The 27,079-nt window shown below is 46.5% G+C and overlaps 1 protein-coding gene across 1 annotated transcript in view; it reads left to right on the plus strand.

The window, feature by feature from the left end:
- LOC138287195 (uncharacterized) overlaps positions 1–26,504 on the plus strand; it is an 81,707-nt gene extending 55,203 nt beyond the window's left edge. The window contains exon 3 of the mRNA XM_069227556.1: positions 22,776–26,504. Within this exon, the coding sequence (XP_069083657.1) occupies positions 22,776–24,341 (1,566 nt within the window). The 3' untranslated portion in view covers positions 24,342–26,504. The remainder of the gene's footprint in view (positions 1–22,775) is intronic.
- The last annotated feature ends 575 nt before the right edge of the window (positions 26,505–27,079 follow it).

Genomic DNA, 27,079 nt, shown 5'->3' on the forward strand with positions numbered 1-27,079 from the left:
TTCACCTATGGACTGCCTACAGGCCGTTGGGCCAGCAGGAGCGTCAAGGCCTCCCCTCCTTCAACCAGGTTCCTTTTGCACAACTAGGTATCCCCTTGTACCGAGTTGTGCCCTGCAGTTCTTCCCCTTAGTGCTGGCACACTTCAGGCAGCCTATCACCAATGCCAGCATCTTTGCGCCATGATACAAAGGTACCTACATTACGGGCATCGTTATTTTTGCACAGGAAGTTATAGCATCCTTCACAAAAACAATCCTCAGAAGCATGTAAATTTTTCTATATGTGCTACTGAATGCAGCACATATGAAAAGAGGAAATAACAAAGAAAAAATAAGATATTATTTCTTATTACACCAGCCTCAGCAAGGCTCACCATTTTGGCGCAAACCCAGGTTTACTGCGTTTAGTAAATCTGGTTTGGGAACAGAATACGTGGCTGGATGCATGGGAACACCCATGTTCCACCCATGTAATACCTACCAGACGCATTTTAAACAACTCAGCAAAACCATGCAAGGCAACATAAAATGGGCTTTGCGTGGGTTCGTAAATTTGGACTAGAGTTTTGCGATGTTACTGTGCTAAAAACATTGTAAAACCACATCACAAAATGCTAGTAAATCTGGGCCATGGTTGTTTGCTGAAGATGTATTATCTCAACACAACAACAATTTCTATTGAAAAATTTATAATTAAAAAGGGACATTACTAAAAATAAGAAATTGCTTCTTTCAAGTAGGTTTTTAAAAATGCTATAAAAGTGGAAATAAAAGAGAGACAGAAAAAAAGGATCACTTTGCAGCTAAGAGCACACTAGAAGAGGACCCAGGCAGGAAAGATAAGGAAAGAGTAAAGCTGGCATTAGAGTTGTCACCCATAATGAAACTGAGAAAAAAATAAACAACAAGTACAACATATGAAAAGGAAGCACTGTAAAACATTTAAGCAAGCACAGATACATCAGAAAAAGTGATAGGAAAAAAGGAATGAAAAAAGAACCAGAAAAATAGGCAGGAAGTACAGGGAATAGCAACAAATAACATACAAAAGACAAACCTATTCACAGGAAAGCGGAAAAAGAAGTAATAACTGAGAAGTAATACCATTTTAAACAAAACAAGCACTCACCAAGCCTTTTGAACTAACATTAGTGTGCTACTACATGCAAAGAAAGGCATGCTCAGATGCACAATGACGATATGTGCTGCATCTCCGTTTAACTTACCCCCTCCTGTGCCTCATATGTCTGTGCACTGTTTCTACTTCCCCCAAGGTAATGAGGCAATATGACACCAGTACCGAAAACTTAGGGAGTTAAAGAACAGCAGCATCATAAACTTGATAAAGAAAACATTGCGCAGATCGTCTGTGCGCATTTATACCTACCTTTGGCACAAAAGAGACATAAACAATTGGTCAATGCACATTTGTGTATTCCTGTGTTTGCATCCATTAGCACATTTTTGCTGAGTTTGTTGTCTGTATGTGAGGCCTGGCCTATGTAATCCCAAATTCTTACTGTCATACCAGTCTTACCATACAGTCAAGTGTCCAAGCCTCATCAGCAAAATTGAGCCCAATGCCTTTCCCTTGGACCTTCCAAACTGAGAGTTTTTGGACTCTGATGAGCCGTAAAGTCTTTGCCTCAAGCATCCTTGCCCTCCTGTCAGCAAATTCTACATCCTTCTTGGGCCGCAGTGACAAAGCACTTTGATAACTGTTAGTTTTACCAATTGCCAATCTGCCTTATCACATGAAAAACGAATCCTTAGATCTAAAAAATAATGGTTTGAATCCTTTCAAACAAACCCGAAGCATAGTCTAGATTTTGCAGCACTATGGCTTGATCCATGAACTCTGCTGTCGCATTTTATGCTACCAGGCTTTTATGGGATACGCAAGCTCCGTTGGAGATGTCCAAGCCACACTTATGGACACCTTTGAAGGAAAGCAACTATTCAGTGAAAATGTAAATTCCTCTTAGAAACACTTCAGAAACAGCAAGGCTATTGCTCCTTTTGCTGAGAGTGGCCTCCTCATCACGGTTGTCTAACTCCAGAGCACAACAGTCTCAGCAGTGAAAACCTTCACAACCCTCCAATATGCCCAAACAGTAGTACCTCTCCTTTCAGAGCAGGGGTGAATCTAGGGATGGTATCACCAACAAAATCCAGTCCCCGCCATCCTCTGCTGGCTATACTACCTCAAAACTTTGACTCCCCACCCCCCCCTCACCACCATCAGCTCCCAGTGGGATCAGGAGGGTCTCTCATTTTTTCCACTAATTAGAAAATAATCACGATGGATCACTAAGTCAACCAGCTCTATGGAGCATGCCTCCCTTTAGAAGTCAGAGGTTTTTGCCCTTCTGAACAAAAGGGCAGCAGAAGTGATGCCTCTGGAAGACAGGGGAATATAATTCTATCCCATTTGCTCCTTGTCCCCAATAAGGGTGCAGGTCTGAGATTTATCTTTGACCTCCACCTCTTGAATCTGTTTTTTCAGTAGGACTAGTTCAAGATGCTATCTCTGAGCCCAGTGCTGCTGACCCTCTAAGGGGGGTATTGGCTGGCAAATTATGCACCTCCAGAACACCAGTTTCCATCTAGTAATCCTAACCAACCATGAACATAACCTGACGTTCTCTGTGGGGCATTAGCTCTATCAGTCCAAGGTCCTTCCTTTTGGGCTGATAACCACGCCACTTTTTCACCTACAAAATGGCACCCGCGGCGCAGACACTAAAGCACTGCCTGACTGTCTGGACCTGCGGGTCCGTGCTTAAACTTGCCCCCTTTTATTTCCTTGTATCCTCAGCCCCCCGGCTACGGTTTTCCTGCCCTTTCAAGTCCATTTTTGTTTTAGCTTGTTTTTAGCTTTTGTGCCTTTTATTTCCTTGTAATCTACCCTGGAGGTTGCCTGGCCTCATTTGTTTTCATTTTGTTTTTATTTTAGTTCATTTATTTTGCCACTATAATGTCTTTCTCCTGTTCTCGTGCCCAACTTTCACCTGACCTTGAGGGCTTGAAAGGAAGTCTGGGACTGCTCCCACCCCAAGGCACCTCTTCTCTAGCATCAATTCACCTACAAAATGGTGCCCAGAGCGCAGAAGCACAGCCAATGCACCCAGTGGGTGACCAAAGACACACCTAAGGCAAGCACTTCTATGCCTGCCTGTGACACATGCGCATCTTGCACCAGACCCCTGCCCTCAAATTTGGAAACACAGCCTCAGTGGCCTGTGATATTCCTCTGCATGTCATTACTTGCTGAACACAGGTAAGTCTTGCTTGTAGCATCACTTTAAGGCTAGCCCGCTTCTGGGACCAGCTACGTTCATAAGATATTATACAGCTTTTTGTGACCTCCCCAGCCTGACTCCCACTTCCAGAAATGCACAAGATTCCTACCTCCCATTTTTTCTTATTACTATTGGATCCCCTGCCCAAACACAATCTTGACTTATGTTTTTTTATTTATAATCACAAATCTGACATAACTACCTAAAACATGGCTCACATTAGCATCTGACTCTGACATTTTCTGAGCTGTCCCAGGGGACTACTCCGTCACTCGCTGTGACTTGACAGCTAAACCAGGTCAAGGTGTAGTCATTGTTCATTGATCTCAGTACTCCTGTCACTACTGATTGCTCCTCCCTGGCTGGCTTTAAAAATGTTCTCTTCCTTTTACAAATCTCCAAAACTTTCTCTGGATCAGGTCTTCTTCTCTGTTGTCCCCCTGGAACCATCATGTCACATTTTCTTAACTATACTTGGCAATTTAAATTACCACCTTAATGACTCATCCTGAAATGATTCTACCCGAATCTTGGATACTTTATTGATACTTGGCCTTAGGCAGACAGTCCTGCTCCTCATCTATAGAGCAGAATACATCCTGGATCCCGTTTTCACAAATATCCAGCCTTTTCTACTGACAAACTTCTAATCTGGTCAGACCATTATACCGTTCCTTTTCTATCACTATTCTATTTTCCACTCAGTCTGCGCTTCTCCCGTCTTGTGCCAAAAAACTTTGGAATAAGCTTCCAGCCTCTGACTTCAATAATAATCTTGCTAACACTAGCTTTAATCCACCCCGTGATCTCTCTGAGTATGGAGTATAGCTCAACTCTTGGATCATTAGTGCCTTAGATAAAACTATTCCTTCCAAAATGTCAAAAACTCGTAAGTCTCAAATCCAATCCTTTCTCATCCTTGTCAAATGATGAGTGAAGGTCCCAAAAAAGCACTGAAAGTCACCAGAGCGCATCTGGGGACAGTCTTACTGATAAAAAATGAGCAAAAATGCTTATATAATAGTGCTTAAAAATACCACTACTCTATCCGGGTCATTTGTGCCTCTCATATGGCTTCCAACATCAAAAAGGCAGCAACTCATCCAAAGAAATGTTTTTTTTATTGTTAACTCGTACCACAATCCCAGTGTTTCTAAAATTAAGATTATCCCTTCTCAAATACTCTTTTCTAATCTTGCTGGTTTTTTCACTTAGAAAATCAAAAGTATTTATTATTTACTCATCCAGACCTATTGCCATTGGACCTGGATAGTAAAACCTATTTCCCTTCAGACTCCTCTCCGTCTAATCTCCTCCCTATCTCAATGTAAAAGATTGATCATTTGATTTCTTTCACTAAATTGGGCTTCTGCTAGGCCCCTGTACACCACTGTTAGACCTGACATTTTTGGCATGCTCTTCATCTTCAAACTTTTTGCCTTCATCCCTCCTTTTTGCCTGAATCTTTTTTTTGTTGGCTTTGGAACTCTGTACACTTCTAACCAATGCCAAAGTGCTTGTGCGCTCTCCTTCAAACATGGTAAAATTGGCCAACATCTAATTGTCACATTCAATTTACTTGTAAATCCCTAGTAGATGGCACTAAGGGACCCCTTCCACTTTGTGAATGGACCCACAAATACTTTTTTCAGGGCAGGGAGTGGTCCAAGGGACCACTCCCTGCCCTGAAAAAATACCGAAACTAAAGGTTTCGTTTTTTTTTTAAGTGCAGCTCGTTTTCCTTTAAGGAAAACGGGCTACACTTAAAAAAAAAAAACTGCTTTATTGAAAGCAGTCACGAACATGGAGGTCTGCTGACGACAGCAGGCCTCCATGTTTGCGAGTGCCTAGACTCGCTATGGGGCCGCAATTAGCGACCCACCTCATGAATATTAATGAGGTGGGTCATTGCGACCCCATAGCGAGTCGCAGTCGGTGTCTGAGACACCGTACTGCATTCCAATTTGCGAGTTGCAAATTGCGAGTCGCAGGGACTCGCAACTTGCAAGTCGCAAATTAGCATTTTGCTACATCTGGCCCTAAATGTACTCAGGGCCTGTATATTTGTAAACTAAATGCTACTAGTAGACATGCATCCCTCATTGTGCCACCAACTAATGTAGCCTTTGAAAACATGTATCAGCCTGCCACTGCAGCCTGTAGTGCAGTTTTTAGTGCCATTTAGACATGGCAATATAGACCAGGCCTAAACCTTCCTCTGTAATACTCATACGTCAGGTCTAAGGTAGGCCCTAAAGGCTCATAGGGCAGGGTAAATTATATTTAAATTATGTTTAAAGAGAAGGATATGTGTACTTCAGGTTTACATGTCCTGGCAGTGAAAACCCCCTACAATTGTTTTTCATTGTTGTGAGGCCTAGCTCTGTATTGTATAACACTGCGTTATCTTATTACATTTAATATGTGATAACTTTGGATTGCGAGCAGCTAGAGATATTCTGTTTGTGCTCGAACAAGCTGTAATTTAAAATCCTCTTTAATGGTGAAGTCAGACCTTAAGTTACAACTCTGAAAATGACATTTTTGAAAGTTATTATTTTCGTGTCCCAACCATTTGTGCCTTGTGCTAGAGTCCTGGGTTATATGACTTGTTGGGCTTTGTGTACTCCTTCCAGACAGTGACACAGGGGGGCTTAGGTATGGACAGGATTGTCCATACTGACAGGATGACTGGAGATGGGCTGCATTCAGCCCCACTTACAAAGGGCTTTGTCTCCTGCACACACAAAGGAACTTGAAACCTGACCTGCCTGGATGGGCCTGCCCAGCCTTTTAGCCTTTTGTCACCCCTAGAGTGTTTAGAGCCATGATAGAGGAAGAACATACCAGAACTAGATCTGGCGTTAGGACAAGGACCCCCGAAACCCTACAATAGCTTGCGCCAGGTGTAAGTATTAGACCTCCAGAGCTGCGCATCAGAACACTCCTACACCTGTGGATGTTACAGAAGAAGCGCCGCCCTGCTACCAGAGGTCTGCCTTGCTGCTTGAAGGACTGCCTTGCTGTCTGATAAGGAAGACTGTACCTGCTTGCCTTCATCCCAAACTAATCAGGGCGATTCCAAAGGTCAGCTTACTGAAGCTTCAGAGGCTTCTCTGCAGCTGCCCAGATGACCTGCTGAGACTTGTGGGAATCCTGCTGGCCTGTAGTGCATTCAGTGCCTGATCCCCAAGAGGTGCCTCCCCAGTTCCCATGGATGGCATCAGAGTGTAATCCTCCTGAAAATAAAGTAAAAACTATGAATCTTGGGCTCCTTCCAACTGCGAACCTGTGATGACCGATAACGCAAACTTCCTGTGAGAACTGTCCTTTCCTCCAAATGCAACTATCCATGATGACCGGCAACTTTATATATGCACTTTGCGCTACAGCTACGACAGCCGCAACGACCGCCAGCGCTAAGCTACAGCAATGACAATCCGTGATGCCCCACCAGCTCTTCGCTTTGCAGCGACAACCATCCGTGACACTCAACCCTGTCCTTGTGGCCTCCTCCAACGTGAACAGAACAGACTTTGCAGGTAACCTTTCAGCAAAACTAACCTGGTCTCAGTATACAACCCGAGCTTCATCACAGTTGGCCTGACCTTGAGACTTTCCCCTGGTCTAATGCGATCAGATACCCACGAGTTATGCTTTGAGGTGCCATTGTCACTAAAACCTTGAAATTGAATATTTCCGGTTCTACTGATTAGATTTTCATAATTCTGATATCATTGTATTTATTACAATTTACTGTATTCGTCTATGTTAGACTTTTGAGTTTTTTGCAGGGACATCCCCAATCTTTTTGCCTCCTGCCTCTTATTTTTTCTGACCCGTTGCTGTTGGCTTTTGAACAAATTGTATTGTTGATTGGTTTATCCATGATTGGCAAATTTGATTTACTAGTAAGTCCCTAGTAAAGTGCACTAGAGGTGCCAGGGCCTGTAAATCAAATGCTACTAGTGGGCCTGCAGCACTGGTTGTGCCACCCACATACGTAGCTCTGTAATCATGTCTCAGACCTGCCACTGCAGTGTCTGTGTGTACAATTTTAACTGTAGATTCGACATGGCAAGTTTACCGACTTGCCAGCCCTAAACCTTCCCTTTTCTTACATGTAAGGCTCCCCTAAGGTAGGCCTTAGGTAGCCCCAAGGGCAGGGTGCAGTGTATGGTTAAGGTAGGACATATAGGCCCTCATTTCAACCCTGGCGGTCGGCGTTAAAGCGGCAGGCCAGCGGTAAAAAAAATATGGGATTTTGTCCCTGGCGGTAACCGCCATCAAAGTCCGCCACTTAAACAAACCGAATGCCAGGGTGGTAACGTCCGCTGGGCTGGAGACTTCGGTCTCCAGCCCGGGGGCCGTCACAATCCCACCCTCGGGAATACGACCCGGCCTACCGCCATGGTTTTAGTTCCAAACTTACTGCCACGAAAAACATGTCCTCAACCACCCTCCCTCTCCCTCTCCTGCCCCCGCACATATACACACCCGCACCCATATACACACACGCATACCCACCACCACCCACGCATGCACACATACATATCAACACACACCAACACACACCAACATACCTTGTCACACACATGCATTCACAACACACAACACTCACAATCACTCATCCACGCACACATTCAACGCGACTCACACCCGCATGCACGCATTCCAAAACATACACACATACCCCCCACATACACACAACATCCCCCACCCCCCTGGCCTGTCAGAGAACCTGACTTACCTGCTTGCAGGTGGTCCTCCGGCTGGAGACGGTCCGTGGAGCTGCTGTCAGCAGCAGCGTCCGCCAGCAAAACACCACCAGGCCATATCATTGGTCATGATACGGTTGGCGGTGTTATGCTGGCGTTGAGGTGCTCCTGTCAGCAACGCCGCTTTACCGCCGTCCGGCGCCATGACAGTCGGCGGTGTTCTGCCAGCATTCTGACGGTATACTGTCGGCGGTCATGATATGTGTAGACGGCTGGTAGCCAAGGCGGCCGTATGTTGGCGGCCGTCACCGTGGTGGTAGGCGGTAGTTACCGCCAGTGTCATAATGAGGGCCATAGTAATGTGTTTTATATGTTTAGTTTTTCACTGTTGCAAGGCCTGTCCCTCTCATAGGTTAACATGGGGGCTACCTTTAAATCTGATTAAAGTGTAGATTACCTTTGGGAGCGGATGTACATGTGGAGTTTGGGGTCTCTGAGCTCACAATTTAAAAATACATCTTTTAGTAAAGTTGATTTTAAGATTGTGTGTTTGAAAATGCCACTTTTAGAAAGTTACCATTTTCTTTCTTATACCATTTCTGTGACTCTGCCTGTTTGTGGATTCCCTGTTTGGGTCAGTTTGACAGTTGCGCTGGTTGCACCTCACACTAGACAGTGACACAAAGGGCACGAAGGTGTAGTCTGCATTTCTTGATGAGCCATCTGTGCTAGGAGGGAGGGGACGAGTGGTCACTCACACCTGAAAGGGCTGTGCCTGCCCTCACACAATGCAGTCCCAACCCCCTGGTGAGTGTCTGGGGCCTGGCCTGGGCAAGACAGGATTTCACATTCAAGAGAGACTTTGCTTTGAGGTAGGTCTACTTCAAAGGAGAAATTGGGTATAAAAAGGGCACCCTAAACCACAGACCAGAGAACACGTCTGGAAACCAAGAGAAACCTCAGCCTGGAAAAGAGCTGAGGAAGAAGAGCTGCCTTGCCCGTGACTGTGCTTTGTGGAGCTATCCTCCAAGGGCTTGATTTAGAGCTTGCCTCCTGCTGTTTGAAGTCTCAGGGACAGCAAAGACTTCTCTCTGCCAGCAGTTGGAGTCTCTGTCTGAAAGACTACTACTACTCTGCCCTTTGGTGCCCATCCAGTTCCTGGGACCCTAAAAGGAGAAGCTGAGAGCCTAAGAGGAAGAAATCCACGCACAGAACGCGTGTGGGGAAAAGATTGATGGGACCTGCGGCTGAAAAATAGATGCGCCGCCGACTTCAGGGCTGAAAATCGACGCTCGTCTGAAACGTGACAGAAGATCGACGCACGGAGCTGGAGAAATTAAGCGAAGCATCGCTGACGGGGGCTAGTGAGATTGCAACCCGCACTGCGTGGTTTTTGGTTCATTGTGCGGCTGTATTTCCGATGCAAACACAGATGGGTGTGTAAAAACAATGCAAGGCCTGGCCAGACCCGAGAGTGCTGACCGAATCAACGCATCGCTTTCCTGTGGAGAGAAGAAACGACGTGCCCCGACCTGACGAAAGGAGGAACGACGCAAGGTCTCGCTCGTGAGTGAAATTGACGCATTGCAAGCCCTTTTTTGATGCACATTTGCCTGTGCGGGGCTATTTTTGATGCACCCAAGGTACATGTTCACGCTAACAGCGTTAGTGTGTGTTTAAAACTACATGAAGACTCTTTTTGCTTTTTAATTGATAACTTGACTTGTGTATTGTGGATTTTTGTTGTTTTGGTCTTGTTTTATTTAGATAAATATTCTCTATTTTATCTAAACCTGTGTTGTGTCATTTTGTAGTGTTTTCATTATGTTACTGTGTGTATTGGTACAAATACCTTATACCTAGCACTCTGAAGTTAAGCCTACTGCTCGTGCCAAGCTACCAAGGGGGTAGGCAGGGGTTAGCTGAGGGTGATTCTCTTTTACCCTGACTAGAGTGAGGGTCCTTGCTTGGACAGGGAGTAACCTGACTGCCAACCAAAGACCCCATTTCTAACAGTCTACATTGGTTTGGGATTTTTCTTGTGTTGTGTTTTCACATAACTACTGTGTGTGTGTGCTACATAAATACTTTACACACTGCATCCAAGTTGAGCCTGACTGCTTTTCTGACAAGCTACCAGAGGGTTAAGCATAGGTTCACCCAGAAAAGGATTATGGTTTTTAGCTGAGTGGGGCTTCCACTTTCCTCAATCAATAATCCACTATCTTATAGCCACCTATTTTCTCTTTGGGATCCACCCTGATCTATCATTTGTTGCTCTAGAGAATATTTTCCACACCACAATGGTGATTTCATCTGCACGAAAACATGCAACAGTGTTCCTTCTCTTGAGAAAACCCTCCTCGGTCTAGAGACTTGCCGCCAGCTATCATCCTATCTCTTCACTGCTGCCCCTGTTAAAGTTCTTGAAAAACATGTTCAGCTAGTCAAATATTTAGAAGATAACTGTCTGCTCAGCTCCACACAGCTGGGCTTCAAACCTGCACACCACCCTTCTCAGGAGGCTTCTAGAAAATAGGGTATGCCAGCTGGCCACCAAATGGCTTGCATCATTTCTAACCAGTTGGTCTCTGTCCATCTTTTTGGCCCCTTTCTCCTCTGCTCCTACAATTATGATTCAAGGGGTCCTCAAGGCTCCTCCTTGAATACTACCCTCTTTAATTAGTGCATTTTGTTGGCTTTGAGGTTTTTTCCTATGCTGATAACATTCAGAACACTGTTCCTATCTCCAAAACCCATCAATCAGGACATCCTGATTGCTGCAGGCCCACTGAACAAGCTCCAATTATCTAAAGCATAATAGTGAAAAAACAGAATCTTCTTTTTTTGTAACAAACATATTTCTTGGTCTTTGGAAGTGTGGCCCAATGAACTGAGCCAGCTTCTTCAGCCTACTTCTTCTACCAAAAACCTGTATCTGGTTAGATTACAAGCTTTCTTTCTCCATTCACATCTCTAACATCTTGGCCACCCATTTCCCTAATCACTTCCTGTCTCGGTTAGGGCAATTTGTTGGACCTTGACCTACCCACACATCTGTCACATCATCTACAAACTGTCCAAAATGCAGCAACTGGACTTTGTAAAACAAATCCTCACTACCAATCAGTCTCTGGCCACTTTCGTACCTTACACTGGATTCCAGTGGCTAAGAGGTATACATCTAAATAACTTTGCTTTTATACTATGACTTCATAATACTTTTGCAACCTGGTAAGGTTCTATACAACTACAAAACGTCTGCCCACATCTCAGGGCAATTTCACCATAAAAAAACATTTTGTATAGCAGTCAATAAATCATAGTCATCCCTGAAAGCAGCACCAGCACAAAACTCTCTCCTCTGAGACCTGAATTTTCTCTGGTCTATGACAGCACCATGCCTGTCATCTAATTATGAAGCAATGGTGGCAACCTTTGAACGATTGTCCTGAAAACTACTTTGTCCAGTTTCAAACATTAGATGTTTCAAACATTAGATGTTGAACATTAAACTGACTCTTTTCACCTTATTTTTTTTTTTTACTTGGATATTTTTTTACTTGGATTTTTTTGTCTTGTGTATTTGTAGAAGAGTTGGTTGGACCCTTGATACAATATAATTGGGATTATGGAACTACATTTAAAAAAATATATGTTTATTAGGTTTTACATAAGATCAATGGTACACACATTGCAGTAGCACATCTGAAATTCCCTTCCCCATGTCTATAAAGGGGTACACATGCACATCAACCTTCAGAACAGAATATCCCAACGTGTCAACTCAGTACTGATATAATAGCGCAGGGAGGCACCCTTTCCCCCGTCTGATCTGGCGTCAGTACATTTGTGGCTATTGTGCATTGCTAATGAAATACAGAATAGACCTGCAAACATTCACAATAACAAAACAAGTCAAACAATTGGGTCCAGACTCATCATCATAGGTCCATTTTGGCATGCATGTTTCCTGGAGGCCAGATCATGAAGCTGTCCCCCATTATCAGGTAGGCACTATCAGGTAAGAACTATCAGGGAAAAGATCATACCAACCTCCACCCCCACAGAACTCATTCGTCTATTCCTCTAGAGGGCTCTAAATATCAAGCTGGAGGTTCTCATAATGAAGGTAATGAAGGTAGCATGATAGTCTTTAGACTATAGCTTCACTGTCCCCCTCCTTCAACCTGGAGTCACTAGTAGAGGAACCTGTACAGCTCTCGTAATTATCAAGGGCATTCAGCACCTCTGACAAAAGAGGTGCTATGGGGCACCTCCTAACCCCCTGGCTTCCTCGTTTTGGAGTGGTAATTTTTCTGCACTAGCCCACTCCTTAACGGCAGCCTCCCACCTAGATACCACAGGGCTCCCTGCTGACTTTCAGGTCATGGCAAGTTGCCTCTTTGCCAGTATAAGGGCCAAATCAAGGAACCTGTTTTTGGCCTGGAAAGGACTCCAGCAAACACATCTCCAGGGTACAATGCATAGTATGGTGGAGCATTCCTCTAAACCTCTAAACCACAGTTCACCAGAACTTCAAATACACTACGAGGGCAATGACCGGACTCCCCCTACCCCCATGTAGATTGCAGTAAACTTCTTGGGTGTCAGGTACATTTGATTAAGGTAACTGAATTGAATATATTTAAGACATGTATTGCGCAAGACCTACTGTGGGTAGACTAACGTTTTTGCCCATTCTCGATTGGGTATGTCTCTGCCTAAGGTCTCCTTCCACTTTGTTTGGAATGCTGATAGAGGTTTCCTATTCATCCCATTAACAGCAGAATAAAGCCATTTCACTACATTCCACCCCGTCCCCTTGGACAGTAACAGTGGAAGAACAATGTTTGACTCTGGTTCCTCCTTCCCTTTATCCTAAAGAGCCATAAAAGTCTGAACAGGTGCCTCATATTGAAGGAACTGTTCCAGGGGTAGGCCATGGTAGTCTATCAAGGAGGCCAGGGGTGCCAAGGCCTCATAGCGGTCTCCCACAGTGATCAATCCTACTTCCATCCATGTCGCCAATTGTGTTGCTGTAAAAAAGGAAGGGAGGCCACCATGGGGCAATTCCACTAGTGGGAAGACCAGAGCATGCAACGGCCAATACCGCATACAACAAAACACATCGTCCCAGCATCTAAGAGCCATTGATAGTAGCATGCCATCCCACTTGCCCTGGGGCACTCACCACAGAAGCTGTGCCAGCAAAGCACCCTGATTAGGTGCAGTACTCAACCATCCCAGCTCCCCCATATTTGCCCCATCCAGCCACCTAGTGATCTACTGCAGTTGAATAGGCCAGGAAATAGGGCTCAAAGTCTGGCACTCCAAGACCCTCATCCAGGATAGACCGCTTGAGGGTCTCCGGGGCTTCCCCCCCAAGTGACCTCCGTCCCATATAAGCTTCTGAAGCAATGAGTCCAGCTGTCTGAACCTTAGGGTCGAGATCCACATGGGTAGATTGAACCAGAACTAAGGCGCTAGACCTATCCAGTCCTGACTGCAGAGGGAAAATGTGGGACTTCAAGAGGTTCACCCGCAGCCCTGAGACCACACCAAATTCTGGAGCCGGAAGGAAATGTCTGTCTCTATATTGGGCACGTATAATAATGCCTATAAAGAAATGAGGTGTTCAGTCACCTCCAGCACCCTGCTGCTTCCCTGACCTCGGTCCCTACACAGCTCTGCCAGCGGTTCAGTGGCCATTGCAAACAAGAGCGGAGTTAGAGGGCGCCCCTGTCTTGTACCCCGATGAACCTCATATAAACTGGATATTGTGTGCCCCTTCCACACCCTGGCAGTGGGGCTAGTATACAGCAGGCATAACCATAGCACCCATGCGACACCCAGTCCTATAACCAGCATGATCCTCTCCAGAAATGACCAACTGACTAGTTCAAACACCCTTTCCAGGTTGATCAACACTATCCCCACCTGTCCATCCCCTTGCAATGATGAATAATGAGCATATACAAATGATGCATATTCAGGGAGGTGTTGCACTGGGGGATAAATCCTCACTGGTTCGGATGCACCAATTTCTGCATGTGCGGGAGTTATCACATTGCCAGAAAGTTGCTTAGGATCTTGAGGTCCATGTTCAACATGGATAGAATCCTGAAGCAGGACACCATTGTGTCCCTAGTGAAAGCAGAAAGTATCCATTTGCCAAGGCTGCAGCATAGATGGCAGTCAGCCTCGGCACTGGTAACCCAGCAAATACAGAGTAAAATTCCCCCGGCTGGCCAACTACCCCAGGGGATTTTTCTCATGCTATGTCTCGTACGGCACTTTTGATTTCCTGAGGTGTGATGGGACCCGCAGCACGTGTGCCTGGGCAATATATTCCTGGTAAATATGATACCAAAGTTTCTCCAAAAGAACACTCTATTGCTTTTTGGTCTCTGCCAATCTCGCCCCTACCCCATCATCCAGGCCCAGTTGGTTGTCCAAGCAATGAATGTCACTCTCCAGTTTATTGAGGTCTCGCTCCCGGCCCCTCCTGATCCCCACTTAGCAGAGTCCTCGTACCACCACATTGAACGCCTCCCATTCGACAAGGCAGGCAGATGCTGAGCTCTGATTGTTCTCAAAATAATGCGAAATTGCCTCCCGGAGCCCTCCCAAAACGTGGGGTCCTGCTGTGCACTGGGGCCCAATTGCCAAAAAGGACTGCAGGGCATCCCCCTTTCCCCCAGATGGAGGTGGATCACCAGTGGGCTATGATCAGAAATAATGCGACTGAGGTATTCAGGATGCTTAACAAAATGACACAGTCTCCCTGTGCAGAGAAATTTATCTAGGTGGACTTGCAGCGCATAAAGGCTGGAGTAATAGGAGTATTCTATCTCCAATCTGTGATGCACCCTCCAGACATCTTCTAGTCCCCAGCTCCTCATCCAATCCCAGAGCCCCATCACCACCCTGTGTGTAGAGGCTCCCGGCAAAGGCAAAGTAGAACAGTCCGGGTCAGTATCAGCCACACAGCAGAAGTTTCCCCCAAGAAGAAAATCCCTATCAGCATTCATACTCAGTCATGCAGACAAAAAGGAGAGGAAAGCCAACTGGTCCTGGTTTGGAGCCTATACAGACCCATAATTAGTGGCTTACCATCTAGTCTTCCTTCCACTACACATATCTCCCTTCCGTATCTGTTCTGACTTTCAGTTCCTCAAAGGGGACTCCTGCCTAACCCAAACCAGGGCCCCCCTGGCAACGTTTTCTGTGGCATACACCTGTCCCCTCCAGCATTGTTGGAGTTGTTGCACCTTGACCTTAGTGAAGTGCATTTCCTGAAAAGGGCAATTAAAACTGCCTTACGCTTTAAGAACTGATGGATCTTCTGGCACTCTGTAGCAGATCCCATGCCCCTGATGTTCCACATGAACAGTCTAAACCCTTCAGGTAATGCCATCACACCTGCATTCCCCATCCCTCTTCATGGCAGGCCTCCCAAGGGCCCATTCCCACTGTGCAGCATCTCTCAATCCAAATGGATAGCCAAAGCCTAGAACTCAGCAAACAGATGAACAGATCCAAACTCCCTGACCCCAGAGCGGACCAGCAACAGCCAGCCATCCAAACATAGACATGGTGAACCTCAGGTCTACGAAACTGCCACTATCCATGCATAAGTGGACAAGGGTATGGGGGTGTAAACGCCGCACAACCAGGACATGGAGAAACCCTGCGACAGCCTCAACCCACCCAAGTCAGCCACTTACAATTGCCACAACAACAGGGGACATTCAAACAGGACACAGATGATGTAAGTTACACATATCTTATCTATGAAAAACTGTGAGAGTAATTCCTGACCAGCAACAGGTGGGCCATTTCAGCAAGTCCAGCACCACACAGCAAGTTCAGCACCACACAGCAGACCAAACTTGGCTCTCCCCCTTCAATAACCAATCCATGTGGGCTACCTCCCACAGGCCGCCCCTCTACACCTCCCAGTAGTGCGCAGCAATGTAGAGCACCGTCTAGTACACATCACCCCAACGAACCAGCTCACTCTTAATGGTCCATACTGTCAAACCATGTTCTCTGCTCTTTGTGGCATCAAACAGGGCAGACTCTGTCTGCTAGTGAAAGTAAAACCTGAGGCTGACTGCTCCAATTGGACATCTGGCCAAGTATCATCCTTTCCAGTCCACAGGGTCCCCTCCAGTGAGCCCAGTTGCGGCCAACAAAGCTGCTGCCCCATCCTCAGCTGCCTGTTCCTTTGTGGGCTTCCTGACTTATGTTGGCTGGTGTTGCACGCCTCTTCTGTTTTGCACCAAAGCCCCAGTAACGGATATCAAGAGAAACTGCTCTAACTCCCATGTGCTTCTTGGTGAGCCCGCCATCACCAAACAAAGCCCAATCAATGACCCAGGAGGTGCAGCGATAGTTCCAGGCCTTGCTGGCAGCACGATCAAGCACAGGCATGGCACCTCCGGGACCGTCGTTCCCACTCAGACCTTCCTCACGGCAAGTCCCGCCATGGGCCACCCACAGCCACAATAGCACAGCCCGTGCCTGACGCACAGTCCTGCGATCCCCCTGGAGCAGGATCATGTCCTTGGCAGCTTCCAGGAGGCTGGAGTTGGATATATGGCGAAAGGCTGGAGCAAGAGCCTCACGCATTGGCCATCATCAACAGCCAAGCCACTGGATTATGCAACTACCTTTAAGAGCAAAAACACATTTAGATGCACAGTTCCTCTAAATGGAATATATTTAGAATTATGGAAACAACTTTAGGATCAAAAATCACAGTTAGGTGCAAAATTAACAATGGTGCCAAGTCAGCAATAGTAGGATGAAAAAACACTCCGTATAAATCGAAAGTGCATTAGTAAGATACCAAATCAGGTGTATAAGTTGTGCATCAATATGAATTCACATCTGATTGGCAGCCCGCTGTGGTCCAAAACCAACCTTGGTGCAACTGCAGCAAAAGTGTGGGGAACCTTTACAAGCACAAAACACATTTAAGAGTAAAATTACTTTTAGGTGCAGAATACCACTGGACAAAAAGCACCAAGGTCGTATCACATTGAAAAGCGAAATCACATTTAGGGCCTGATTTAGAGTTCGGCAGATGGGTTATTCATTCACTAAGGTGACGGATATCCCGTCTGCCGTATTGCAAGTGCCATTGGATATCTATCGATCGATCTATCCCTCGCAAAATCCCTGTCACCTGTTGCTGAGATGAAGGACAATAAACGTAGAGAGTTAAGCAGGGGAAAGTGCTAAGTGGAAGTGAGAGCCATTACGAAAAGTCTAAGCGAAACTGGGGGAATATATAGACAGTGTGGGGAATCAACCAAGACACACAGCGATGGAAAGCTCTTGCAGTCAAAATAAATGAATTACAGAACTCAAACTTAAACGTTATTCAATGTAGCCTATACCTGGGGTCTAGAAATTCTGATAAACCATTGTAAGTAATGTCTAACGAATTTGTACATTCTGGAACTGTCAAAGGGAAAAATAATACCATTTAAAACAGGAATGTAGTCCGAGACTATCACGTTGCAATATAGGCTAAAAATTGCATGAATCTAAAACTGAACAATTTTAAGAGGTGCGACATTAACTTCTATGCTTCGATGTGCTTCTTAATACATAAAGCTCGAATATAATATGTTGGATATATTTATAGCACTTTATGCCCTTCTATGGTCAACTTCAAGCACTGGGGGAGTGTAGAAGAGATGAAAGAGGGAATCTAGGAGATAGGAAATAAAAGGACCGTGTTAGGGAATTAGGAACGAGAGTTGTGTATAAAATTGTCTTTCCCAAAATTATAGAAACTCATCAAACAGCAGCAGTGCACTTTGGGTATCCAGTCGAAGCAGCATGACTGGCTGGTAGAGAGCAAGTTAACAGGAGAGATAGGACGGGGGATACAAAGGAGGTAGAGGGGGAATGAGCTACAGTAAAGTGAATGAAAGTTTTATCAGAGAGTTACAAATGAATTACAGCTTGTGGGATACTTGGGCAGGCTTGTGAGAGACTCTGGAAGGCACAAGACCGCAAAACCCTCTCCACATAGCCTATTGTGAAATCTCACGTCCCAATATTGATATATTCACCTGTGGGCGTCCAGCACGTCCACGTACGAAAGCAAACTGCAGGAGGGTTTTTTACCTGGGTGCCATGACATCTATGAAGAAAGAGGTCTCATGGTTTGTGGAGGACTTTGCCCAGCAATCACATGCCCTTGTGTGGCCTGGACTAGGCTCGAGGCCTCACCCTAAGTTTCCAAGCAGCTGTTTCCGTGAGGCCCCTCAATAAATCAGCCATAGCATTTGTAAAATGCACTACTCACCCGTGAGGGTCTCAAGGCGCTGAGTGGGGCAGGGGGTGCTGCTACTGCTCGAACAGCCAGGTCTTGAGGAGTCTCTTGAAGGTTAGCAGGTCCTGTGTCTGTCGCAGGTGGATAGGAAGGGTGTTCCACGTTTTGGTGGTAAGGTGGGAGAACGATCTGCCACCGGTGGTCGTTCTATGGATATGTGGAATGGTGGCGAAGGCAAGGTCAGCGGATTCTCTTGTTGACGGGGAGCCAGTGCAGGTCGCTCAGGTGGGCTGTGATGTGGCTGTGGCGGGAGATGTCCAGGATGAGGCGTGCAGAGGCATTCTGTATGCATTGCAGTCTTTTCTGGAGCTTGGCCGTGGTTCCTGCGTAGAAGCCGTTGCTGTAGTCCAGTCTGCTGCTTACGAGGGGTTGGGTGACTGTCCTTCTGGTTCCGGTGGGGATCCATCTGTAGATCTTCTGAAGCAGGCAGAGGGTGTTGAAGCAGGAGGAAGAGACGGCATTGACTTGCTGGGTCACTGATAGCGATGAGTCCAGTATGAAGCCCAGGTTGCATGCATGGTGGGTGGGTGTTGGTGCGGTTCCCAGTGTGGTAGGCCACCAGGAGTCATCCCAGATGGAGGGGGTGGGGCTGAGGATGAGGACCTCAGTCTTGTCAGAGTTCAGTTTTAGGCAGCTGTTCTTCATCAATTCGGTGATGGCCTTCATTCCTTCGTGGAGGTTGGTTTTGGCGTGGCGGGTCCTTGGTGAGGGAGAGGATCAGCTGAGCGTCATCGGCATATGAGACGAAGTTGAGATCGTGTGAATAGATGCTGTTTGTGAGCGGTGTCAAGTACACGTTAAAGAGGGTCGTGCTGAGGGATGACCCTTGGGGTATGCTGCATATGATCTTGGTGGCTTCAGAGCGGAATTGAGGGAGGCAGACTCTCTGGGTTCTGCCAATGAGGAAGGAGGTGATCCAGTCCAGGGCTCTGTCGAGGATCCCTGTGTCATTGAGGCGTGTGCGTGGTGGCAGGCGGTGTTGAAGGCGGCCGAGAGGTCGAGGAGGATGAGGGCTGCAGTTTCGCCGTTGTTAGGTAGGGTCCTGATGTCGTCAGTGGCGGCGATGAGGGCAATTTTGGTGCTGTGATTGCTGCGGAATCCGGAATGGGATGAGTCCAGAGTGTTGTTCTCCTCAAGGAAGCGGGTCAGTTGTCTGTTGACAATCTTCTCGATTACTTTTGCGAGGAAAGGGAGCAGGGAGATGGGCTGGAAGTTCTGGAGGTCCTTTGGGTCCGCTTTGGGTTTCTTGAGGATGGCCTTGATCTCGGTGTGTTTCCAGCTCTCTAGGAAGATGGCTGTCTCGAAAGAGCTGTTGATGATCTTCTGGAGTTGGGGGTGCGATGAAGGAGCTCACTTTGTTGAAGATGTGGTGAGGGCAGGGTTCGGATGGTGAGCCGGAGGGGATGGTGTTCATGATTTTGATGGTGTTGTAGTCATTGACATGGGTCCAGGAGAGCAGGAGGTTGGTGTGGATGGCGGCGGTGAGTCTGTGATGTCGAGGGTTGACGGGGGTCTGGGAATTTAAGCTGTCATGGATGTCTGTGATCATGCGGTAGAAGAAGGTGGCTAGGGAGTCGCAGAGGTCTTGCGATGGCAGGATGTCGTTGGCATTGGAATCGGGGTTGGAGAGTTCCTTCATGATGTTGAAGAGCTCCTTATAGCTGTGTGCATTGTTGTCGATGTGTTCTTTGAAGGAGGTTCTTTTGGCGTTTCGGATGAGTTGGTGGTGTCTGCGGATGGCGTTCTTGAGGGCTGTGTGGTTGTCCAGTGTCTGTTCTTGGCGCCACTTCTTCTCAAGTCCTCTGCATGTTTGCTTGGATTTTTGGAGGTCGGCAGTGAACCAGATGGCCTTTCTGTCGGTGCGTCTGTTTGAAGGTTTCTTGATTCGGGCGAGAGTGTTGGCACAGTCGTCGATCCATTGCCTGAGGTTGCGGGCTGCTGTGTCGGCGGTGTCAATTGGTGGGTTCCGGGAGAGGGTGGTGATCAGCTGGTCTTCGGTGACCTTGTTCCAGCGAGGAACCCGCTGCGGGTGGTTGTGCGTTGTGGGTTTCTCAAAGGTGAACAGGATGTAGCGGTGGTCGGTCCAGTAGAGTTTGGTGGTGTGGCTGAAGGAGACATTTATGCTGGCGGAGAAGACTGGGTCGAGCGTGTTTCCTGCAGAGTGGGTGGGTGTTGTGTCGAGCTGCTTGAGTCCGAGGTTGGCGAGGTTGTGGAGCAGAGTGGTGGAGTTGTTGTCGTTGGTGTTCTCGAGGTTGAAGGTCAGGTCCCCAAGGAGTATGTAGTCTGTGGATGCGAGGGCGTGCGTGCTGACGATGTCGGTGATGGAGTAGCTGAACGGCTGTTAGGGTCCGGGGGGGTCTGTAGACGAGGGTCCCTCTGAGGGTGGTGTTTGGATTGGTGTGGATCTGGAAGTGTAGGTGTTCAGGGGCGCTGAGGGTATCTTCGATGCTGGTCGTGATTCTGAGGGTATTCCTGTGGACGATGGCGATGCCTCCTCCTGCTCTGTTGATGCGGTCCCTACAGGTGATCTTGTAGCCGTCCGAGATGGCTATGGCGATGTTGGGCGCTGAGGAGGGGTTCATCCAGATCTCGGTCAGGAAGGTGACGTCCGGGAAGACTGAGTTGAGCAGGTTCCAGAGTTCAATGGCGTGTTTGTGGACGGAGCCGGTGTTGAGTAGGATGCATCTGAGATAGTTGCTTACTGCCCTGAGAGACGGGTCGCAGGCATGGAGGCTGGTGAAGGTGCAGCTCAGGCAGGAGAAGGGTCCGCGGGTGAGCCTCGTGATGGCCTGGTGGGAGGTGGATGAGCAGAAGCCTGCGGTGGAGGAGGGCCTCGAACTCCTGACAGAGGTGAGAGTTCAGAGAAATGAGGGGCTCGACTTGCCGGTGGAGCTACGAGGAGGCAGAGCAGTTCACTGACTAGGTCAGTGATGTTGCTCGTCCTACCATGCAGTGGCTGCCATTAAGTAGGGAGGGAGGGAGGGAAGAGAGGACAGCTGTGAGGCGGGGGCGGAGGTGGAAAACGGTTCAAAAAAGTGGGTGGGCCGCGGGGGCAGCAGCAGCGGGGATTTAGTGCGAGAGAGAGCAGGGGGGTAGACCAGGGGGGTGGGGCAGCAGCGGCAGGGGAGAGACAGAGGGGGAGAGCGAGAGGGAGAGGGAGAGCAGACTGAGAGGAGAAAGAAATGGAGAGGACAGAGTGAAACACAGAAAGCAAAAGATAAAACGAACACAAAAGGGGCAGAAAACAGAAGGAAAAGCACACAAACAGTGAAACAGAGGCAAAAGAGGAAAAAAGGAGAAGAGGGTGCAGAGGGCAGCCTAGTAGAAGAGCAGAGCTCTCCCACTAGACACCAGGGATGAGGCGCAGGCATAAGCCTGCGGGTGGAGGAGGGCCTCGAACTCTGAAGGGCTCTGCTTGCCGGTGGAGCTACGAGGAGGCAGAGCAGTTCAGTGACTAGGTCAGTGATGTTGCTCGCCCTACTGCGCAGCGGCCACCAATAAGTAGGGAGGGGGGAGGAGAGGACAGCTGGGAGTCGGGAGTGGAAAACGGCGTGAAAAAAGGGGGCGGGCAGCAGCGGTGGGGATCCAGCGCGAGGGAGAGGAGGGGGCGGGCCGCAGGAGCAGCAGTGGCGGGGGAGAGAGAGAGAGGGGGGAAAGTTTGAGAGAGAGAACGCAGAGTTAGAGGAGAAAGAAACGGGGAGGAGAGAGTGAAACGCATGTAGTGAAAGATAAAACTAACACAAAAGGGACAGAACATGGAAGGAAAAGCACACAGAGTGGAACAAAGGCAAAAGAGGAAAAAAGGAGAAGAGAGGCAGAGAGACAGAGGGCAGAAGCCTGCGGGTGGAGGAGGGCCTCGAACTCTTGACAGAGGTCAGAGTTCAGGCAGAGCAGTTCACTGACTAGTCAGATGTTGCCCCTCAACTACAACCTGACTTACCCGCTTAGTAACTTTTCATATCGGGCAGTGTATTGGCCTGATGGCGAATGGTTAGAATGCCCGAGAGGCCATTACATATGAAATAATACTGCTAGGCTGTCTGTCATGTGTGAAATAATAATCCACTTGCCTCTTTGTCAGTGGCCCAAACCCAAGCCTACCAGACTTGTAAAGGCATCAGCTTGTCTATAAATCTCACTATTTTCCTACAGCTGAGTCCGTTGCTGAAGTCATAAAGTGCTTTATCATGTATTTTTTTCTTGGAGTCATGTCATCAGTACCTTGAATATACTACTATCCTTGCTTCCGCTTTGGAAAAGTTGCGCTTTCTGAATCCATGTTATGCACGTGTAGATACAGAAGTGATAAGAAAAAAATGATTAGGAAAGATGCTTGTGTACTCTACTTTGACTGGTACATAGAATTTATATTGCTAAATGTCTTCTTCTTGTTTGCAGGGTGACGGTGGAGGCCCACTCATGTGCCTAGATTCGGAATCTCGCATCTTTTTTGTGATTGGAGTCACCAGCTGGGGAAAAGGTTGCACGAAACCGTGGAAACCGGGAGTCTACAGCTCTACCCAGTTCTTTAAAGACTGGATTGTAAATACTATCACGAGGGAAAACAAGATAGCAGCCACCACCACAGAGATGCTTGCAGACACCTTGTCTCCAGCTATTCACCGTTCGACGTACACAAGGCCGTATCCTATCCAGACCACACAAAAGGCCTCTCTAATAGACCCTGACCTTAATAAATATCAAAACCAGGACAAAAACTCCTCCTCCTCCCAAATCGTTCAGGAAGAGATTCCCCTAACCGCTTCCACGTCAACACAAAAGCATCCCAAGTACACCAACTTTGACTTTCTGAACCCTTCTTCTGCCACACTGCAGAGGACTGATGCTACAAATATCTTGCCCCCACATGAGAACACATCCTCCGTTTCATATGATTTCCTGATGCCTGCTACAAAATCCACAACTCCCCATGATGTTCATCAGAGTCTTAAGAGTTTGCAGCCCACAACGCATCAGACCAATAGCATACCTTATTATTTCTTAAAATCCCCCCAAAAACCCAAATCTTCGTCTGGCACTGAGCAGAGGAATTCACCTAGCAAAATGAGGACCATTAATGTGGCAGGGCACCCCAAATCCAATATAGTAGAACCTATTGAAAAGCCTCCTCATTCCTCCACCAACGACTCTCCTAATAATCCCCTGCCAGTAAAGAAAGAAACCCCCTCCACATTCTTTGCTATCCTAGAAATTACTAAAACAAGCAGGCCTCCTCTGGCAACACAGCTGATTATTCTTGCTAATCTATCCCCATCCATACTTTCTGTCGAAGACGGTGCTACGCTGACCACTTCCCATCAGCAAATCACTCTTACAGGCTACAGTTTATTACAATTGTTAAAACTGACCAAGCCCACCAAGTCAGTTAATCAGGGTTTCACAGTCAACTATCCCCAAGAGCAAACCAATACCATACCATCTGTGTTACTGCAGCTACTCAAATCAACAAAACCTTCCTGGATAACACAGCATATCTTTCCCTTTCAGCCTCCCTCTCCTGCTTCACAAAGTGCACCAATCCAAAGCTCTGCAGACCTAAAGCAGGATTACATCATCAGTGTACCCTCCCGCCCACAGAAGCCCAGTGGAGTTGGACCTTTCCTACTCATGAGCGAGCAGACCGCCCTGTCCCGTCTGCCCCCTCTTCTGCCACAAAACCAGGACAGCATCTATCCACCTGTGCAGTCCCTGACATCAATTTCACCTCCCAATTATCCTCAAACTGTGCAGCAGAGCTTTTTCAGTGATCCCACAAATGCATTAAAGATGGGGTTTGTCCTTAGGCCTAACCAACCTTTACAACGTAGTCCACTGTCTCTCAGTCTACTGCCACCTACTATGAACATTCCTTCTCCAGGTTCAACCTTGCTTGACCAAAGGGTTATTTTCCCTCCGACCAGCCCTGACTTCATACCGACCAAGCATGTAAGGAAGTCCTGTTAATGTCTAGACAGCCTGATATGATGAATCCAGAGCTGCCCGTCTCCACCCTAACCCCTCCGTCTCCAACCTTTACGAAGATCCTGGGCTACCCTCGGGATGTCTCAGGGATACGTCTGTGCAGATCAAGTAGCTATGAGAACAATAACTGCATCAGGCCTGTCAGGCAGTTTTTATACTATAGCACGATGTCCCAGTCGGTGTAATGTGGTGATGGCGTTGATGAAAAGATTGCTCATCTGTATTATGCTTCTATTTTTATTTTTTACTTTTGATGATTTCGTTAAAAAAAAGCTATTGAAAGGAAAAATAGGCTCGCCAATAAAGTAGATGAGGAACATGTGCCCTGCCTATATGTGACCCGAACCTCGATTAATCAGAAAACACTGTTAGTAGTATTGTGCAAGAGACAGCTGAACCCGTTTCTAACCTGGAGGTGAAGGACTGAATTTTGTTTAAGCTAACTTGGTGGGTTAAGGCACCAGCTGTTCAGGCTCAGTAAGGTAACTTAGAAGGTTGTGAGTACTGCAGTGATGTGTCTTTAACCTTTTTTCAATTAACTTACAACGGAAAGGGAAGTTATCATTTCATCTGGAAGTACCTGATCAAATGGATTGTAACTTAAAGAACATTTCTGCATTCCGGAATTTGTACAAATGTATTACCTGGATGCCTTAAAAAGCCTTAAAAAAGCAACATGTATCAAGAAACAGGTGTTGGCATGTAAAGGCTAATTGAGTGGCTCTAGGTTTGACTTTCGGATGTAATAGAACAATTGAAAAATACATATAATGTCGAACAGTTGGATGTTGACATACTCATTATTCAGTAGAGTATTCAGTAGAGTAAGATGGACAATAAAACGAATACTAAACAGTGAACACTGTGCACAAAGAGCCCTTTTGTTCTGGACACATATGAGTTTATCTTGAACTGTAGTAAGTAATACATACCAACAGAGGTGCTCCTAAATTAATTTTTGTAATTGGCACAGTAGGTTATTAGTTCCCATCAAGATGTTCAGCCGGTTAACTCATGTTCTGCAGGGATCCGTGTGTAACCTGCGAACCACAGGTTCAAATCTAGGTATATCCTTTCTCAAATTACCAGAACGAGCACTTTGACTTGTCTTCCAACAAAGACTTCAACCAGTTGCTTACAGATAACATACAGATGTTTGCAGCGGGTTCTCACCAGACTGAGTTAACTAAAGGATTTTTTTTTTTGCAGGCTGAAAATACAATTTGACATTTCTTGAATCTAGCTTAATTTTTTAGCTTATGATAGTTCCTTAACGGACACAGAGAAAGTAACTGTTTATTGTGAATAGCACCAGGCAGAAGTTACTGTGACGTTTTTACCTACTATTTACTGTAACTTTCAAGAGTTTTAGAATACCCACATATGTTAAGTTCGGCAAACTAAATCACATTCAATGGTGGGTAGTTTGTTAGATCATAGTAGATTGCCCAGGCCTTAATCCAAAGTGAGCTGCTTCTCCCTGGCCCCCAACTATATAAACTTTCAGGGGCACTTATAATTATGTCCAGGCCCAGCTAGGACCCCTCCATAGTTGTTTTCCCAAAATCGCGCTATCACACATACATTAACTCGGAAAAGTTAATGCATGAGCCATAGATTTTCCTAGTTGATGTCTTTGCTGTAGACATCGCACTTCCGGGTAAAGAAAAAGCAGAAACGCCATCTGCATCTTTGCTCTGCATTGAACGGTATGGAGCCAGTTTGAAAGGTATGCCGCCCACCTTTACATGAGTCTACATGTGTGACACCTTCAGCTGTTTTGGGCTTTTTTTTCCAACAGCTCAGCCACCTCAGGTTTTAATACAACAGTAAGTACTTTGCATGCTGGTATTTCTAGGTGCATGCTTCAAGTCCCAGAATGCTAAGTGGTACTGGAAAAAGGCAGCGCTTGCTGACACACGTGTGCATGTCTCTCGCACTGCATACATTAGCCATGTTCTGTCCAGCTACCACAGATATCGAGGAAAGCTTTATGACCTGCTACAAATGAACCTCCTCAGCCAAGATTATCACTCCACCTTGCTTGGCGGTCGTCAATCCACACTCACTGACATCTGCGCAAAAAACTGCCACCTTTCCTAGATTAAAACACCTACCATATGTTCATGTTTTAAAATTCTGCAAAGGCCCGTACATGATAAATAAATAGGCCTTTATATAAAATTGTCTGTTTTCATTTTTCATGAAGGTTTTCTGTTTTTGTTTACTTGTATTGTCAGTGATCATTAAGGTAGTTCTAGAACACATTTTTAGCTGTATGCATTGATAATTGAAAAAATAAAGGCTTTAGGTGACATTCCTAATTTTCCGATTTTGCTTAGGCAGTGCATGCACTGTCTCTGCAAGACTTGTGTTTACATGCAGTGGGCTTATAGCCTACCCATAGCTTACCATTTGTTAGCTTCAATGTCATTCATTTGCTTCGCTCCCGTTTGTCACAGCAAAACAGTCCACTCACGAGCACAAATGAACTTGGAGTAGATTTTCTACTCAGGATGCATCTCAATCTAGTCAAGAAGAGATTTTTGAGCAGATGTTTTTCTCCAGTGGACCCTTCAAGTTTTTTTTTCAGTGTGAGAAGCCTTTTATTTTTATTTTTTACAGGAAGGAAGTCCCCAGAGTCTCCAACTTCCTGTTCCTGTCCAACGGGCTCCTCCCAATGCTTTGTCCATCTCCTGGTCACTTTTTTCTTGGATTTC

The sequence above is a fragment of the Pleurodeles waltl genome, chromosome 4_1 (assembly GCF_031143425.1).
Source record: "Pleurodeles waltl isolate 20211129_DDA chromosome 4_1, aPleWal1.hap1.20221129, whole genome shotgun sequence".
Classification (NCBI taxonomy): Eukaryota; Metazoa; Chordata; class Amphibia; order Caudata; family Salamandridae; genus Pleurodeles; species Pleurodeles waltl.